Source organism: Mytilus californianus, unplaced genomic scaffold (assembly GCF_021869535.1).
Source record: "Mytilus californianus isolate M0D057914Y unplaced genomic scaffold, xbMytCali1.0.p SCAF_12, whole genome shotgun sequence".
Classification (NCBI taxonomy): Eukaryota; Metazoa; Mollusca; class Bivalvia; order Mytilida; family Mytilidae; genus Mytilus; species Mytilus californianus.
This window is the reverse complement of record NW_026262604.1, coordinates 52,858,327-52,878,109: the sequence shown is the minus strand read 5'-3', so window position 1 is coordinate 52,878,109 and position 19,783 is coordinate 52,858,327. Positions and strand designations below refer to the sequence as shown.

The 19,783-nt window shown below is 32.5% G+C and overlaps 1 protein-coding gene across 3 annotated transcripts in view; it reads right to left on the bottom strand.

The window, feature by feature from the left end:
• LOC127722003 (uncharacterized) overlaps positions 1 to 19,783 on the bottom strand; it is a 69,583-nt gene that overhangs the window by 8,243 nt on the left and 41,557 nt on the right. For all 3 annotated transcript variants that reach the window (XR_007991593.1, XM_052228857.1, XM_052228858.1), the window contains one exon: positions 17,799 to 17,858. Coding sequence is in view for 2 of the 3 variants with exons in the window: in XM_052228857.1 (XP_052084817.1) it covers positions 17,799 to 17,858 (60 nt within the window). In the remaining variant the exon portion in view is untranslated. The remainder of the gene's footprint in view (positions 1 to 17,798; positions 17,859 to 19,783) is intronic.

The window sequence follows — 19,783 nt, the reverse complement described above, 5'->3', positions numbered from 1 at the left end:
TTAATTTACCTATTATGGTCCAATGTCCAAAATCAAAATACATGGTTAGATTCAGCATATCAAAGAACCCCATGTATTCAATTTTTGTTGAAATCAAACAAAGTTTAATTTTGGACCCCAACTTGGACAAACTTGAAAACTGGGCCCATAATCAAAAATCTAAACACATTTTTTTTTAGATTCAGTATATCAAAGAACCCCAAGAATGTCAATTTTTGTTAAAATCAAACTAAGTTTAATTTTGGACCCTTTGGACCTTAATGTAGACCAATTTAAAAAACGGGACCCAAAATTAAAAATCTAAACACAAGGTAAGATTTGGAATATCAAAGAACCCCAATAATTCAATTTTTGATGAAATCAAACAAAGTTTAATTTTGGACCCTTTTGACCTAAATATGAACCAATTTGATAGCGGGGCACACAAATAAAAAATCTAAATACATGGTTAGATTCAGCATATCAAAGAACCCCATATATTCAATTTTTGTTGAAATCAAAAAAAGTTTAATTTTGGATCCCAACTTGGACCAACTTGAAAACTGGGCCCATAATCAAAAATCTAAATACATGTTTAGATTCAGCATATCATAGAACCCCAAGAATTCAATTTTTGTTAAAATCAAACTAAGTTTAATTTTGGACCCTTTGGACCTTAATGTAGACCAATTTAAATAAACTGCTTCGCTGAGCGCAGCTGGATACGCCTGCAGTGGTCCAACCCTGAACAGTTGGGGCAAAAATGGACACAATATTCAAGCTTGATACAGGTCTGAATTTGGATTGTAATTAAATATTTGACATATTATAGGTTTCTGAATAAATGTAGTCAAAGAACTTGAAATTGGTTATATGAATTGAATTTATATTCAATTAAAGATTTCTTGCTGTTGTGCAATACACTATGCTGTTGCGCAATACTTAGTAAAACTGTTGTCAGACTATTAACAAATAAAATATATATAATTCTAAAGGGAGCTTACATCAATAGATATCAACAATTCACCAAAGTTTCATAAGAATTGCTGAAAGCATTTTCGAGTTATTGTCTGAAAACTGGAAAGTCCCCCCTTTTTTAATGAATAAAACCCCATAACTCGGAAATCTAAAATCTAAAATTTATAAAATTCTATAGGGAGCTTACATCAATAGATATCAGCAATTCATCAAAGTTTCATGAGAACTGCTGAAAGCATTTTAGAGTTATTGTCCGAAAACTGGAAAATCCCCCCTTTTTTTATGAATAAAACCCCGTAACTTGAAAACGTAAAATCTAAAATTTATAAAAATCAAAAGGGAGCTCATGTCAATAGATATAAACAATTAACCAAAATTTCTTGCAAGCTGGTGAAAGCATTCTTGAGTTATTGTCCGAAAAATGGAAATCCCCCCTTTTTTAATGAATAAAACCCCATAACTTGGAAACGTAAAATGTAAAATTTATAAAAAAGGAAAGGGAGCTCACCTCAATAGATATAAACAATTCACCAAAATTTTATGCAAATTGGTTAAAGCGTTTTTGAGTTAATGTCCGACATGTTGATGACGGACCGACAGACGGACAGACGGGCGGACGGACAACGGTATACCATAAAACGTCCCGTAAACGGGCGTATAAAAACGGGACCCAAAATTAAAAATCTAAAAACACGGTTAGATTTGGCATATCAAAGAACCCCAATAATTCAATTTTTGATGAAATCAAACAAAAAAGTTTAATTTTGGACCCTTTTGACCTCAATATGAACCAATTTGATAGCAGGCCCACAAATAAAAAATCTAAATACATGGTTAGATTCAGCATGTCAAAGAAACCCATATATTCAATTTTTGTTGAAATCAAACAAAGTTTAATTTTGGACCCCTATTTGGACCAACTTGAAAACTGGGCCAAAAATCTAAAATCTAAATACATGTTTAGATTCAGCATATCAAAGAACCCCATATATTCAATTTTTGATGAAATCAAACAAAGTTTAATTTTGGACCCCAACTTGGACCAACTTGAAAACTGGGCCCATAATTAAAAATCTAAACACATCTTTAGATTCAGCATATCAAAGAACCCCAAGAATTCAATTTTTGTAAAAATCAAACTAAGTTTAATTTTGGACCCTTTTGACCTCAATATGAACCAATTTGAAAGCGGGATCCACAAATAAAAAATCTAAATACATGGTTAGATTCAGCATATTAAAGAACCCCATATATTCAATTTTTGTTGAAATCAAACAAAGTTTAATTTTGGACCCCAATTTGGACCAACTTGAAAACTGGGCCAAAAAACAAAAATCTAAATACATGTTTAGATTCAGCATATCAAAGAACCCCATATATTCAATTTTTGTTAAAATCAAACAAAGTTTAATTTTGGACCCTTTGACCCTTAATGGAGACCAATTTGAAAATTGGACCCAAAATTAAAAATTTAAATACACGGTTAGATTCGGCATAACAAATAAATAAATGTGGTCAAAGATTTTACAAATCTAATGCGCCATACTGTGCAATTAAAGATTACTTCTTGAAATTTTTCAATATTTGAAATTTGAAAAAAAAATAATATTTGAAGAATAATTCTTTTTTATTTCTGAAATCTGAAATGAGAAAAAATTGACCCCCAACAATTTCTTTTTACCCCCCCCCCCCCCCCTTTTTCCCCCAAAAAATTCTTTCCCTCAAGATATGGTCATAATCTCAATTCAAATTTCCAATGGAGTTTGCAACCATAATTACCCATTTAAATTTACCATAGTGCTAACTTAATATGTTTATAATAGAATTTAAAATATAGTGTCAAATCTTTCATATGGATTTTTTTGTAAAAAAAAAAGATGCAACATTTGCAGATATTTTTACTGGTCTTCCTTTATAAATATGCATTTCTTTAAACATAATTTAAAAGCAGTGTAAGGGAAGTAACCAAAACGTTTTATTTGGATTACCTCCCTTACACTGTTTTAAATTATCTTAATTGTTCATTAACCATTACTTTATACATAATTTAAAAGCAGTGTAAGGGAGATAATTTCATGATGTATTTGATTTATCTCCCTTACACTGCTTTAAATTATGTTTTGTACTAATGTATTTGTCCAATAACCAGGACAACCTTGTTTTTCCCCCTTTTTTGCCCCTAATTCCTAAATGGTTTGAGCCATAACCCCCCAAAGCAAATCCTAACCATCCCTTTGTGGTATGGAAACTTGTAGTATAATTTCAGAGAGATCCATACACCGTTCCACAGTTATTGTCTGGAAACTAGAAAATGCTTATTTTTGGCCCCTTTTTGGCCCCTAATTCCTTAACTGTTGGTACCATAACCCCCAAAATCAATCCCCACCTTCCTTTTGTGGCATTGAACCTTATGGTAAAATTTCAAAGAGATCCATTCACTTAAACTAAAGTTAGAGTGCGAAAACCAATGTGTCTTCTGACGACGACGACGCCGACGTCATACCAATATACGACAGCAAAATTTTTTGCGGTCGTATAAAAACTTTAGGGATAACAAATGGCAAACATGAACCCCAACAAAGCTGCAGACAAAATTATCGATTTCCAGAAGGATAAACGATTTTTGCTTTGACACCTATTCAGCTGCTAAGGTAAAGTTTAATATTAAGAAACATTAATTAATACAAACACTGAAAATACTAGATATTGGCATACTTGCCAACCTCTGACAATGAGAAATCATGTCATGACATGATATCACATGTCAAAAAGCGTGTGAAAACGTGTGATGTAGATGCGGACTATTTAATGTGAACAATGTTCATAATTTCACATTATACAAATTTGTTATTAATATACAAGAAACAATATTCAACTGTAAACTTTTATTGTATTCAACAGTGGTTTGTTTTGCTGCTTTTATACAACACCACTAGGCACATACTCAAAACAACTGCCAGTTTGGTTACATTTACTTAATAACAAGGCACACAATATATCATTGTCAAGTTCTGATCAGAATTCAGTGTGAATTTCTTTATAATTGAAAATGCTCTCTCACAGTCAGAATTGATATTTGGCTGAACTAAAATAGCTTTATCAAGCTTTGAAAGAGTGTCATAACGTTTTTTTGCCATCTAAAATGTCATCTTTAATCTCTGCCCTTATGCTCCCAACAAACTATATATATGTTGCTATTGCCTGGTCAAACTTGGTAGTTCATCAGAAGACAGCTGGTACTATGAGAACTGATCCAACAGTTCCGTGATATTTCTATCCCCTATGGCCTGTGGAAATCTGTTGGCTAGATTTGAAACTGAAAAAGAAAAATATTTTATAATTTGATTACTATTTATTGATAAAACATGTTAAATGTTTAATCAAATAGCTACAGTGTAGTTCTCCTCTCACATGTATTGTTATGATTGCAACATAGAGTGCACAATGCGTTACTCGTCCCTCGATCATTTAAACTCGAACTGTTTTATTTATAAATCTTGAATCTTGGTACGTACACATCGCTTTTGCTTAGCAATCGGCTCTTTAGACGACAGTACAGGCCCTGAAAGCGACCTCTTTCTGTGGACATTTCCCCTAAGTGAATTTGAAAGAAAGATTGTCACAAAATCGTAAAAACTAATCACAAACAATTAACTACTTACCTTTAAGAGCCTTTGCTGTTCGTCCATCGTGATAGAAAAATAAACAATGGCGATCAAACAATTACTTCGGAATTTTCAGTATTTATCGTCTAATAATGAAAAAACCCGCGAATCACGATATCACTAACGACCAAAATCAAAGTGCTGGATAGCTCCTCTGGAAAGTTTGCAACTGTAGATGTGTATTATTTCAACTAGGTTATAGATGTGTATTATTTCAAATATGTATTTAATCACAGCTTAGATGTTTTTAACTAAACCATTTTCTCTTCAGCAATTATCAATAAAATGCTCCGCTGGGCGCAGCTTGATACGACCGCAGAGGTCGAACTCTGAACAGTTGGGGCAAGTATGGACACAACATTCAAGCTTGATACAGCACTGAATTTGGATTGTGATTAAATATTTGACACAGCATAGGTTTCTGACACAGAATGAATGTGGTCTAAGAACTTAAAAATTTTTAATTTACCTGTTCAAACCATATTATTATTATTTGCTTTTATATATAAATCAGAAATAACCAATTTAAAATGGAAAATTTAAAAAAAAAAAAGGAAAAAAAAATCCCCCCCCCCCCAAATTTTTTGAACCCCCTTATGATTCATCACCCCCAAACTCAATCCCAGCCTTCCCTTTGTGGTATGGTACCTTGCAGTACAATTTATGGAGATCCATACACTTGAACACAAGTTATTGTCTGGAAACTAGAAAATGCTTGTTTTTTGGCCCCTTTTTGGCCCAAAATTCCTAAACATTAAGGGCAATTACCCCCAAACTCAAACCCAGCTTTCCCTTAGTGATATGGAACCTTGTAGTACAATTTCATAAAGATCCATACACTTACACACAAGTTATTGTCCTGTAACTAGAAAAATGCTTGTTTTTTTGCCCCTTTTTGGTCCCTAATTCCTAAAATTTTGAGGCAATTACCCCTAAAATCAATCCCAGCCTTCCCTTTGTGGTATGGTACCTTGCAGTACAATTTCATAGAGATCCATACACTTGAACACAAGTTATTGTCTGGAAACTAGAAAAATGCTTATTTTTGGCCCCTTTTTCCTAAACGTTTTGGGCAATTACCCCCAAACTCAATTCCAGCTTTCCCTTTGTGATATATATATATGGAACCTTGTAGTACAATTTCATAAAGATCCATACACTTACACACAAGTTATTGTCATGAAACTAGAAAAATGCTAGTTTTTTGCGCCTTTTTTTGCCCCCAAAATCAATCCCAGCATTCCCTTTGTGATATGGAACCTTGTGGTACAATGTCAGAAAGATCCATACACTAACACACAAGTTATGTCTGGAAGTTACAAAAATGCTTATTTTTGGCCCCTTTTTGGCCCCTAATTCCTTAACTGTTGGTACCATAACCCCCAAAATCAATCTCAACCTTCCTTTCATGGTATTGAACCTTATGGTAGAATTTCATAGAATTCCATTAACTTAAACTAAAGTTAGAGTGCGAAAACCAATGTGTCTTCGGACGTCGACGACGACAACAACGCCAACGTCATACCAATATACGACCGCAAAATTTTTTTGCGATCGTATAAAAATCACTTTTTTTCATATGTTTGTCATATAAAATTTTGATATTTTCTATTGCAACCTTAAACTGTAGTTCTAAAATAATCAAATATACAGAAAGCTCTGTTAATTTCTTTATGTGCCCATGCCATGTCTAGGGCCTGTGATTTTATAGTATTTTTTTTCCATTTGTAACTGGGCATAACCCTAACCATAATAGTAAAAATGACGGCACCAAAATTCAAACTTGATCTTGGTTTTGTGGTTAAAAGTATTGTGTATAAGTTTCGTTACATTTGGTTAAGGTACACTAAAGTTAGAGCATGGACTTGAAAATAAACTGCTTCGCTGAGCGCAGCTGGATACGCCTGCAGAGGTCCAACCCTGAACAGTTGGGGCAAAAATGGACACAATATTCAAGCTTGATACAGGTCTGAATTTGGATTGTAATTAAATATTTGACATATTATAGGTTTTTGAATAAATGTAGTCAAAGAACTTGAAATTGGTTATATGAATTGAATTTACATTCAATTAAAGATTTCTTTCTGTTGTGCAATACACTGTGCTGTTGCACAATACTAGTAAATCTGTTATCAGACTATAAACAAATAAAGTTCAATAACTTCTCAATGTTATATTAGAAATTTATAAAAAAAATTTGTAAAGGTTTCAGCGGAACCCAGTGTCTCGCCTACTTTTGCTGTTAATCGCAGGCTCAACAAAAATAAGATGAGGAAAAAATTTAATAAAAATATTCCTCTCGATAAAATTTTTTATTGTAAGAAGCTTCTGTCCAAGTTTGGTAAAAATCCAGGATAGTTTATGAATCTAATAAATGTTTTAAAAAATTTAACTGCAGACTGTATGTAATAATGTTAACTCGAATAAAAAGTAAGTCCATTTATAAGTTAAATATGGATAAACAAGTACAAAATTTTAATAAAAATTTCCTTCTAGATACTAGCTTTTGATCCTTAACAAACTTCTGTCCATGTTTGGTACAAATCCAGGATAGTTTAAGAAAGTTATTAAAATTTTAAAAACTTTAACCACAGAGTGATTGTAATGTTTCCTGGTAGAAAAACTGAGTCCATTTATAAGTAAAGTACGGAAAAATAGGAATTTTTTTTTTTTAAATTTACTTCTGGATACTATCTTATGATCATAAACAAGCTTCTGTTCAAGTTTGGTAGAAATCCAGAATAGTTTGAGAAAGTTATTAAAATTTTAAAAACTTTAACCACAGAGTGAATGTAATGTTTCCTGGCAGAAAAACTAAGTCCATTTATAAGTAAAATACGGAAAAACAGGAATTTTTTTTTTAAATTTTTACCTCTGGATACTATTTTATGATCATAAACAAGCTTCTGTCCAAGTTTGGTAGAAATCCAGGATAGTTTAAGAAAGTTATTAAAATTTTAAAAACTTTAACCACAGAGTGAATGTAATGTTTCCTGGTAGAAAAACTAAGTCCATTTATAAGTAAAATACGGAAAAACAGGAATTTTTTTTTTAAATTTTTACCTCTGGATACTATTTTATGATCATAAACAAGCTTCTGTCCAAGTTTGGTAGAAATCCAGGATAGTTTAAGAAAGTTATTAAAATTTTAAAAACTTTAACCACAGAGTGAATGTAATGTTTCCTGGTAGAAAAACTAAGTCCATTTATAAGTAAAATACGGAAAAACAGGAATTTTTTTTTTAAATTTTTACCTCTGGATACTATTTTATGATCATAAACAAGCTTCTGTCCAAGTTTGGTAGAAATCCAGGATAGTTTAAGAAAGTTATTAAAATTTTAAAAACTTTAACCACAGAGTGAATGTAATGTTTCCTGGTAGAAAAACTAAGTCCATTTATAAGTAAAATACGGAAAAACAGGAATTTTTTTTTTAAATTTTTACCTCTGGATACTATTTTATGATCATAAACAAGCTTCTGTCCAAGTTTGGTAGAAATCCAGGATAGTTTAAGAAAGTTATTAAAATTTTAAAAACTTTAACCACAGAGTGATTGTAATGTTTCCTGGTAGAAAAACTAAGTCCATTTATAAGTAAAATACGGAAAAACATGAATTTTATTTTTACAAAATGTACTTCTGGATACTATCTTATGATCATAAACAAGCTTCTGTCTAAGTTTGGTAGAAATCCAGAATAGTTTGAGAAAGTTATTAAAATTTCAAAAACTTTAACCACAGAGTGGATATTTGTGGACGCCGCCGACGCTGATGGAATGTAGGATCGCTATGTCTCGCTTTTCGACAAAAGTCGAAGGCTCGACAAAAACTAAAGGGAGGTTATCTTAATAGATATAAATCAGTTATCAAAGTTTAATGAAAACTGCTCTAAGCACTTTAAAGATATTGTCCAAAAACTTGAAAATCACCCCTTTTTTTATGAATAAAATCTTGTAACTCAGGAACATAAAATCTAAAATTTATAAAAATCAAAAGGGATCTTACAACAATAAATATAAACAATTTACCAAAGTTTCATAAAATATGCTGAAAGCATTTTTGAGTTATTGTCCGAAAACAGGAATATCCCCCTTTTTGTAAGAATAAAACCCCATAAATCAGAAACGTATAGTCTAAAATTTATAAAAATCAAAAGGGAGCTCATGTCGATAGCATTAAACAATTCACTAAAGTTTCTTGCAAATTGGTGAAATTGTTTTTGAGTTATTGTCTGAAAACTGGAAAATCCCCCCTTTTTTAATGAATAAAACTCCAAAATTCACAAACGGTAAATCCGATATTTATAAAAAACTAAAGGGAGCTCACGTCATTAGATATAAACAATTCACCAAAGTTTCATGCATATTGGTAAATGCGTTTTTGAGTTAATGTCCGACATGTTGACGACGGATGTAAATGGTGGCATTGAAGTCTAATGTCAACCTAACAATGGTATTTACTTGTTTGCAGCACAAATAAGTGTACAGTCTTCGAAATTGGCCAGACAGCGCCAAGAGCGCAATTATTTGTTTACATTTTACCGGCTATTCTAGCAAAAAGCTAATTTGGTGAAAATTGGACAAAAGGGTCCCTAAGCAAACACCAACGATTTAGTTACATTGCAAAGTAGAAAAATTAATCTTGGCATTGAATATTGTAGTTCAAGAATAGTTTTTCTTGCCAAAGTAGTAATATTATCATATTTTCAAAATTTGGAAAAACTATAGTCTGTTTCAAAAACGTGTTTTTTCAAGAAATGATTTCATTTAAAGCCATTCTTCAAAATTCGATGTAGCTTTTCCATATCAGAACGGTTTTGTCGGCAATATGATCAGTGCTGGATGACCTTTGAAAAATTAGGCCAGTAAATAAACATTATCTTCATGTCTTTTTGAACAGTACCGTATTTGGTGAAAAAATCAGTTCCAATTTTTGGCCTGATCGGTGGGCAAAAACTAATTCTCCGAATTCAGAAAGTGATCAGATAATGTTTTGAAGATGTGATATTATCTAGATAGACGCTAGCGCTTCATTTGGCCCGGGCACTTAATTTTCAGAAATTTTTTTCATTACCGTATAGGTAACAAGAGCGCAATTATTTGTTTACATTTTACCGGCAAGTTTTTTACCCCAAGATGGTACTCAGAATAGAATCCTATACGGCTTCTGATTGGATGATACAGGATTGGAATTACATTTAATCGAAAGCTTATCCAATTAGGTTTAAAAAATGCAGAAAATCATATTCACATTTTACAAAGCATAGAAAATATCTTCCATTTCTGCACGTCGGAGCCATTAAAAATATGCCTTTTTCATTAAGCGAAAAAAATAGACGATCTTTTTCAACTGCATTTTAAGTCAATTTTTGCCGCATGACCATGTATATTTTTTTGGTTGTAATGCAATACTGGCATTTCTAGTAACAGGAACTGCTACCCGTTTTTCCCTATTTTGTGTAGTCTTCGAGGGAAAAAATACGGAACACCAGTGGTACCCTATGGAAAATGCATTACGAATAATTGCGCTCTTGTAACCTATAGAAAAATGACATTTTTTTTTAATAAGGCTTTGAAAAATGTTAAAAATAGTCATTTTGCTTGGAAAAAATGTGAAACAGTAATTCATGGGGTCAAATGGACTTTTCATCAACGTGCATTCAAGCTATAGTCTGTTTCCTATTTGTATTGATTTCCATATCTAAATCTAGGGTGGGCTCGAATGGCGACAAAGTATGAAGAGAATAGAACGTTTTTGTGATATCTACTGTTTTTATTGGAAAAAGCATGTATATATCTTGAATTTGGAGATACTTTTTGGTTTTTAACCATAATGATCGTGTCTCAGTTGCTATTCTAGCAAAAAGCTAATTTGGTGAAAATTGGACAAAAGGGTCCCTAAGCAAACACCAACGATTTAGTTACATTGCAAAGTAGAAAAATTAATCTTGGCATTGAATATTGTAGTTCAAGAATAGTTTTTCTTGCCAAAGTAGTAATATTATCATATTTTCAAAATTTGGAAAAACTATAGTCTGTTTCAAAAACGTGTTTTTTCAAGAAATGATTTCATTTAAAGCCATTCTTCAAAATTCGATGTAGCTTTTCCATATCAGAACGGTTTTGTCGGCAATATGATCAGTGCTGGATGACCTTTGAAAAATTAGGCCAGTAAATAAACATTATCTTCATGTCTTTTTGAACAGTACCGTATTTGGTGAAAAAATCAGTTCCAATTTTTGGCCTGATCGGTGGGCAAAAACTAATTCTCCGAATTCAGAAAGTGATCAGATAATGTTTTGAAGATGTGATATTATCTAGATAGACGCTAGCGCTTCATTTGGCCCGGGCGCTTAATTTTCAGAAATTTTTTTCATTACCGTATAGGTAACAAGAGCGCAATTATTTGTTTACATTTTACCGGCAAGTTTTTTACCCCAAGATGGTACTCAGAATAGAATCCTATACGGCTTCTGATTGGATGATACAGGATTGGAATTACATTTAATCGAAAGCTTATCCAATTAGGTTTAAAAAATGCAGAAAATCATATTCACATTTTACAAAGCATAGAAAATATCTTCCATTTCTGCACGTCGGAGCCATTAAAAATATGCCTTTTTCATTAAGCGAAAAAAATAGACGATCTTTTTCAACTGCATTTTAAGTCAATTTTTGCCGCATGACCATGTATATTTTTTTGGTTGTAATGCAACACTGGCATTTCTAGTAACAGGAACTGCTACCCGTTTTTCCCTATTTTGTGTAGTCTTCGAGGGAAAAAATACGGAACACCAGTGGTACCCTATGGAAAATGCATTACGAATAATTGCGCTCTTGTAACCTATAGAAAAATGACATTTTTTTTTAATAAGGCTTTGAAAAATGTTAAAAATAGTCATTTTGCTTGGAAAAAATGTGAAACAGTAATTCATGGGGTCAAATGGACTTTTCATCAACGTGCATTCAAGCTATAGTCTGTTTCCTATTTGTATTGATTTCCATATCTAAATCTAGGGTGGGCTCGAATGGCGACAAAGTATGAAGAGAATAGAATGTTTTTGTGATATCTACTGTTTTTATTGGAAAAAGCATGTATATATCTTGAATTTGGAGATACTTTTTGGTTTTTAACCATAATGATCGTGTCTCAGTTGCTATTCTAGCAAAAAGCTAATTTGGTGAAAATTGGACAAAAGGGTCCCTAAGCAAACACCAACGATTTAGTTACATTGCAAAGTAGAAAAATTAATCTTGGCATTGAATATTGTAGTTCAAGAATAGTTTTTCTTGCCAAAGTAGTAATATTATCATATTTTCAAAATTTGGAAAAACTATAGTCTGTTTCAAAAACGTGTTTTTTCAAGAAATGATTTCATTTAAAGCCATTCTTCAAAATTCGATGTAGCTTTTCCATATCAGAACGGTTTTGTCGGCAATATGATCAGTGCTGGATGACCTTTGAAAAATTAGGCCAGTAAATAAACATTATCTTCATGTCTTTTTGAACAGTACCGTATTTGGTGAAAAACTCAGTTCCAATTTTTGGCCTGATCGGTGGGCAAAAACTAATTCTCCGAATTCAGAAAGTGATCAGATAATGTTTTGAAGATGTGATATTATCTAGATAGACGCTAGCGCTTCATTTGGCCCGGGCGCTTAATTTTCAGAAATTTTTTTCATTACCGTATAGGTAACAAGAGCGCAATTATTTGTTTACATTTTACCGGCAAGTTTTTTACCCCAAGATGGTACTCAGAATAGAATCCTATACGGCTTCTGATTGGATGATACAGGATTGGAATTACATTTAATCGAAAGCTTATCCAATTAGGTTTAAAAAATGCAGAAAATCATATTCACATTTTACAAAGCATAGAAAATATCTTCCATTTCTGCACGTCGGAGCCATTAAAAATATGCCTTTTTCATTAAGCGAAAAAAATAGACGATCTTTTTCAACTGCATTTTAAGTCAATTTTTGCCGCATGACCATGTATATTTTTTTGGTTGTAATGCAACACTGGCATTTCTAGTAACAGGAACTGCTACCCGTTTTTCCCTATTTTGTGTAGTCTTCGAGGGAAAAAATACGGAACACCAGTGGTACCCTATGGAAAATGCATTACGAATAATTGCGCTCTTGTAACCTATAGAAAAATGACATTTTTTTTTAATAAGGCTTTGAAAAATGTTAAAAATAGTCATTTTGCTTGGAAAAAATGTGAAACAGTAATTCATGGGGTCAAATGGACTTTTCATCAACGTGCATTCAAGCTATAGTCTGTTTCCTATTTGTATTGATTTCCATATCTAAATCTAGGGTGGGCTCGAATGGCGACAAAGTATGAAGAGAATAGAACGTTTTTGTGATATCTACTGTTTTTATTGGAAAAAGCATGTATATATCTTGAATTTGGAGATACTTTTTGGTTTTTAACCATAATGATCGTGTCTCAGTTGCTATTCTAGCAAAAAGCTAATTTGGTGAAAATTGGACAAAAGGGTCCCTAAGCAAACACCAACGATTTAGTTACATTGCAAAGTAGAAAAATTAATCTTGGCATTGAATATTGTAGTTCAAGAATAGTTTTTCTTGCCAAAGTAGTAATATTATCATATTTTCAAAATTTGGAAAAACTATAGTCTGTTTCAAAAACGTGTTTTTTCAAGAAATGATTTCATTTAAAGCCATTCTTCAAAATTCGATGTAGCTTTTCCATATCAGAACGGTTTTGTCGGCAATATGATCAGTGCTGGATGACCTTTGAAAAATTAGGCCAGTAAATAAACATTATCTTCATGTCTTTTTGAACAGTACCGTATTTGGTGAAAAAATCAGTTCCAATTTTTGGCCTGATCGGTGGGCAAAAACTAATTCTCCGAATTCAGAAAGTGATCAGATAATGTTTTGAAGATGTGATATTATCTAGATAGACGCTAGCGCTTCATTTGGCCCGGGCGCTTAATTTTCAGAAATTTTTTTCATTACCGTATAGGTAACAAGAGCGCAATTATTTGTTTACATTTTACCGGCAAGTTTTTTACCCCAAGATGGTACTCAGAATAGAATCCTATACGGCTTCTGATTGGATGATACAGGATTGGAATTACATTTAATCGAAAGCTTATCCAATTAGGTTTAAAAAATGCAGAAAATCATATTCACATTTTACAAAGCATAGAAAATATCTTCCATTTCTGCACGTCGGAGCCATTAAAAATATGCCTTTTTCATTAAGCGAAAAAAATAGACGATCTTTTTCAACTGCATTTTAAGTCAATTTTTGCCGCATGACCATGTATATTTTTTTGGTTGTAATGCAACACTGGCATTTCTAGTAACAGGAACTGCTACCCGTTTTTCCCTATTTTGTGTAGTCTTCGAGGGAAAAAATACGGAACACCAGTGGTACCCTATGGAAAATGCATTACGAATAATTGCGCTCTTGTAACCTATAGAAAAATGACATTTTTTTTTAATAAGGCTTTGAAAAATGTTAAAAATAGTCATTTTGCTTGGAAAAAATGTGAAACAGTAATTCATGGGGTCAAATGGACTTTTCATCAACGTGCATTCAAGCTATAGTCTGTTTCCTATTTGTATTGATTTCCATATCTAAATCTAGGGTGGGCTCGAATGGCGACAAAGTATGAAGAGAATAGAATGTTTTTGTGATATCTACTGTTTTTATTGGAAAAAGCATGTATATATCTTGAATTTGGAGATACTTTTTGGTTTTTAACCATAATGATCGTGTCTCAGTTGCTATTCTAGCAAAAAGCTAATTTGGTGAAAATTGGACAAAAGGGTCCCTAAGCAAACACCAACGATTTAGTTACATTGCAAAGTAGAAAAATTAATCTTGGCATTGAATATTGTAGTTCAAGAATAGTTTTTCCTGCCAAAGTAGTAATATTATCATATTTTCAAAATTTGGAAAAACTATAGTCTGTTTCAAAAACGTGTTTTTTCAAGAAATGATTTCATTTAAAGCCATTCTTCAAAATTCGATGTAGCTTTTCCATATCAGAACGGTTTTGTCGGCAATATGATCAGTGCTGGATGACCTTTGAAAAATTAGGCCAGTAAATAAACATTATCTTCATGTCTTTTTGAACAGTACCGTATTTGGTGAAAAACTCAGTTCCAATTTTTGGCCTGATCGGTGGGCAAAAACTAATTCTCCGAATTCAGAAAGTGATCAGATAATGTTTTGAAGATGTGATATTATCTAGATAGACGCTAGCGCTTCATTTGGCCCGGGCGCTTAATTTTCAGAAATTTTTTTCATTACCGTATAGGTAACAAGAGCGCAATTATTTGTTTACATTTTACCGGCAAGTTTTTTACCCCAAGATGGTACTCAGAATAGAATCCTATACGGCTTCTGATTGGATGATACAGGATTGGAATTACATTTAATCGAAAGCTTATCCAATTAGGTTTAAAAAATGCAGAAAATCATATTCACATTTTACAAAGCATAGAAAATATCTTCCATTTCTGCACGTCGGAGCCATTAAAAATATGCCTTTTTCATTAAGCGAAAAAAATAGACGATCTTTTTCAACTGCATTTTAAGTCAATTTTTGCCGCATGACCATGTATATTTTTTTGGTTGTAATGCAACACTGGCATTTCTAGTAACAGGAACTGCTACCCGTTTTTCCCTATTTTGTGTAGTCTTCGAGGGAAAAAATACGGAACACCAGTGGTACCCTATGGAAAATGCATTACGAATAATTGCGCTCTTGTAACCTATAGAAAAATGACATTTTTTTTTAATAAGGCTTTGAAAAATGTTAAAAATAGTCATTTTGCTTGGAAAAAATGTGAAACAGTAATTCATGGGGTCAAATGGACTTTTCATCAACGTGCATTCAAGCTATAGTCTGTTTCCTACTTGTATTGATTTCCATATCTAAATCTAGGGTGGGCTCGAATGGCGACAAAGTATGAAGAGAATAGAATGTTTTTGTGATATCTACTGTTTTTATTGGAAAAAGCATGTATATATCTTGAATTTGGAGATACTTTTTGGTTTTTAACCATAATGATCGTGTCTCAGTTGCTATTCTAGCAAAAAGCTAATTTGGTGAAAATTGGACAAAAGGGTCCCTAAGCAAACACCAACGATTTAGTTACATTGCAAAGTAGAAAAATTAATCTTGGCATTGAATATTGTAGTTCAAGAATAGTTTTTCTTGCCAAAGTAGTAATATTATCATATTTTCAAAATTTGGAAAAACTATAGTCTGTTTCAAAAACGTGTTTTTTCAAGAAATGATTTCATTTAAAGCCATTCTTCAAAATTCGATGTAGCTTTTCCATATCAGAACGGTTTTGTCGGCAATATGATCAGTGCTGGATGACCTTTGAAAAATTAGGCCAGTAAATAAACATTATCTTCATGTCTTTTTGAACAGTACCGTATTTGGTGAAAAAATCAGTTCCAATTTTTGGCCTGATCGGTGGGCAAAAACTAATTCTCCTAATTCAGAAAGTGATCAGATAATGTTTTGAAGATGTGATATTATCCAGATAGACGCTAGCGCTTCATTTGGCCCGGGCGCTTAATTTTCAGAAATTTTTTTCATTACCGTATAGGTAACAAGAGCGCAATTATTTGTTTACATTTTACCGGCAAGTTTTTTACCCCAAGATGGTACTCAGAATAGAATCCTATACGGCTTCTGATTGGATGATACAGGATTGGAATTACATTTAATCGAAAGCTTATCCAATTAGGTTTAAAAAATGCAGAAAATCATATTCACATTTTACAAAGCATAGAAAATATCTTCCATTTCTGCACGTCGGAGCCATTAAAAATATGCCTTTTTCATTAAGCGAAAAAAATAGACGATCTTTTTCAACTGCATTTTAAGTCAATTTTTGCCGCATGACCATGTATATTTTTTTGGTTGTAATGCAACACTGGCATTTCTAGTAACAGGAAATGCTACCTGTTTTTCCCTATTTTGTGTAGTCTTCGAGGGAAAAAATACGGAACACCAGTGGTACCTATGGAAAATGCATTACGAATAATTGCGCTCTTGTAACCATATAAATTTGTCGTGGACATTGTTTTCATCCGTTTTCTGGTATCCCTATTTATTTATATATGGTTGTTCACCCTTCTAATAAAAGGGAACCAGTCGTCAGCGCGATATACCTAAATACCAACGAAATCTAGAACGAGGCTCGACCATGTGCTTGCAATAAACACAATCTATAAATACCGCTCAATGTAAACAAACAATCAAGGATTCGATCTCATTCGATGCTGAAATGGAAACAGGGGGCTATCCTTGGTAAAACATTGATAAGTTGAAAATGCCAACATGAATAACCAGAAAAGTTTCGAGTTGAAAAAACTAAAGCAGAAAACAATCTACTAGGCACACAAAATTAACGAAAGTGACAAAAAAGAGGGTATTGATAGGGTTTTTTAAGATAGAGAATAATGGGCAAAAAAACATAAAGAATATTTGTTTTGAGAAAAATTACGCAAAAAGTAAGGAATTGAGATAAAGGAGGTGTTAAAATATACAGAAAATAAGCTAAAAAAAATTAATAATACAGAAATGAAGGCCCCTTCCAGATCCAAAAGAAGTACCATAGAATTAACTTTAATGTCTAAGACCAAGGATTTGTATACAAATCCTTGTTTAGACTAATAAAAATATGAAAGAATATTAGGAATAATTTTAAACCGGTTGGGGACATCCACTAATGAGGGAATTTCACCCTTAAAAAGTAACAATCCCTAAGTTAAGTAATAATTTACTAGTGCTTCAATGTCTTTTTACTTGAAATGGTACAAGTTTATGGAAAAAAGAATTTTTTTTTGGCAAAAGAACTGTTATAATTTTTAATTGCAGAAAATGAGAATTTTTCATTTGACCAGGAGAAAAAACCCACATTTTATATTCACTTCAAGATACAAAAAATGTAACCTCAAAATGCAGGATTTTACATCTAATTTTCCAAAATTTTCAAGGGGGGGAATGCCCCCAAACCCCCCTAGAAGGTTCCCAATGGTAGTAATGGTGAAATTTTTGGGGCCTGTAAAATTTCATGTGGGCCTTTAAAATTTGAAAACCAAAGGCCCACCTGGCCTGTGCCTTGAAAATTATAGTGTGAAGACTGAGTGTAGCAATGTATACATACCTAGTTTTGTAGCACTTGACAGTGAACAAAAGGCACTCAAAATCAACCCTAAAATCATACCTAGAAAGAAAAAAATGAAACTTAGTATTAGCTTATAATTACATGTGTTATCTGCCCATTTATTACAGGATGTTCAAAACAATTTTGTTAGGACTTAAGTGAGAATTTCATAATGTAACATGACCGTACCCAAATAGCTTTTAGTACCAAAATTTGAGTATTCCTCATTACAGAATCATGGGTCGTTTGGAGGTCAGTTCAACCCATTTTTCTATATTTCCATATTGATTCAAAATTAAACTAGTGAAACTATATAGTGAATGAGGACACATCTACAAAAAACACAGAATGGAAACTTTTGCCTATCTATCTTCTTTAATTTATGCTTTAAAAAAACACAAAAGAGGGAAAAATAAATGAGGAATGTGTCCATGGGACATAGATGATGCATGTATTTAAGATTATAAAGAGACATAACTCAACAACGGCAAAAGTGACACTACCTAAATTTGTACTTTGTCTGTGTTTTGTTGTAATAAGCATTGTGTATAAGTTTCATAACATTTGGTTGAGGCAAAGTTAGAGAACAACAAGAGGCTGTCAGAGAGACAGCAAACCGGATTTTCCTGCAGAGGTAGAACCATGAACAGTTGAGCAAGTATGGACACTACATTTAAACTTAAAACAGCTCTGAATTTGGATTGTGATTGAATATGTGACACAAAATGAATGTAGTCAAAGAACTGATATATTTGGAATTGGACATTTAAATACCTATTATGGTCCAATATCCAAAATCTAAGTACATATTAGAATCAGCATATCAAAGAACCCCAAGAATTCAATTTTTGATGTTATCAGACAAAAGTTTAATCTAGGACCCTTTGGACCTCAATGTGGACCAATTTGATAAAGGAGCCCACAATCCAAATTCTCTCAATACACCAGGTTAGACTCAGCATTTCAAAGAACCCCATAAATTCAATTTTTGTTGAATCAAACAAAGTTTAATTTTGGACCCTGATTTGGACCAACTTGAAAACTGGGCCTAAATATCTAATATTTAAATAGAGTTTAGATTCAGCATTTGAAAGAACCCTATATATATATTTAATTTATGTTGAAATGAAACACAGGTTAATTTTATCCATAATATTTTCTGTGCAAATGGAAATAACTCAAACTGGATAAATAGTTCTCTAAAATAAGATATGATGCAATTTTTCAAATTATAATCAATAATATAATAACAACAACCAGTGATGACTAAGTTCTCTAAAATTAGATATGATTTAACACTCAAACATTGTTAGAATCAGCATATCAAAGAACCAAAGAATTCAATTTTTGATGAAATTAAACAAAAGTTTAATTTAGGACCCTTTGGACCTCAATGTGGTATTATCTTATTAATAATGAAAAGCTCGACTGTTTACAAGTTCTTCAACAGGAGGGGGGTGGGGGTGACCCCAGGGGACTCGCCTTATATTTCATTTGATTTGTTTTATTGTCCCATACAAGAATATATATGGTTTCAGGTTGGGGATCTTGACCGTTTACAAGTTTTCAAAAAGAATGGGGATGAGGATGGTCCTAGGGACCCCCCCAATATTTCATTTGATTTGTTTTATTGTCCTATACAAGAATATATATGGTTTAGAGGTGGGGTTCTCGACCGTTTACAAGATAAAAGCACATTCTCAAATTGAAGGGGGGTGGGGGTAAAAAATATATGGTTTAGGGAGACTTTATTATCTACAAAATGTCTAATAATGAACAGTAAATTTCAAACTTCATTTATACAGTCCTACTAGTAAATTTCAAACTTTATATATACAGTCCTACAGATCTTATCAGGAAACAGAAATTTCTCAAATAAATCTGTCACTCCAATGATTATCATATGCTAAGATATAACCCAGATCTAATTAATAATTAATAATGTAATAATCTTCAAAATGACTTATAATATAGCTTATAATCAT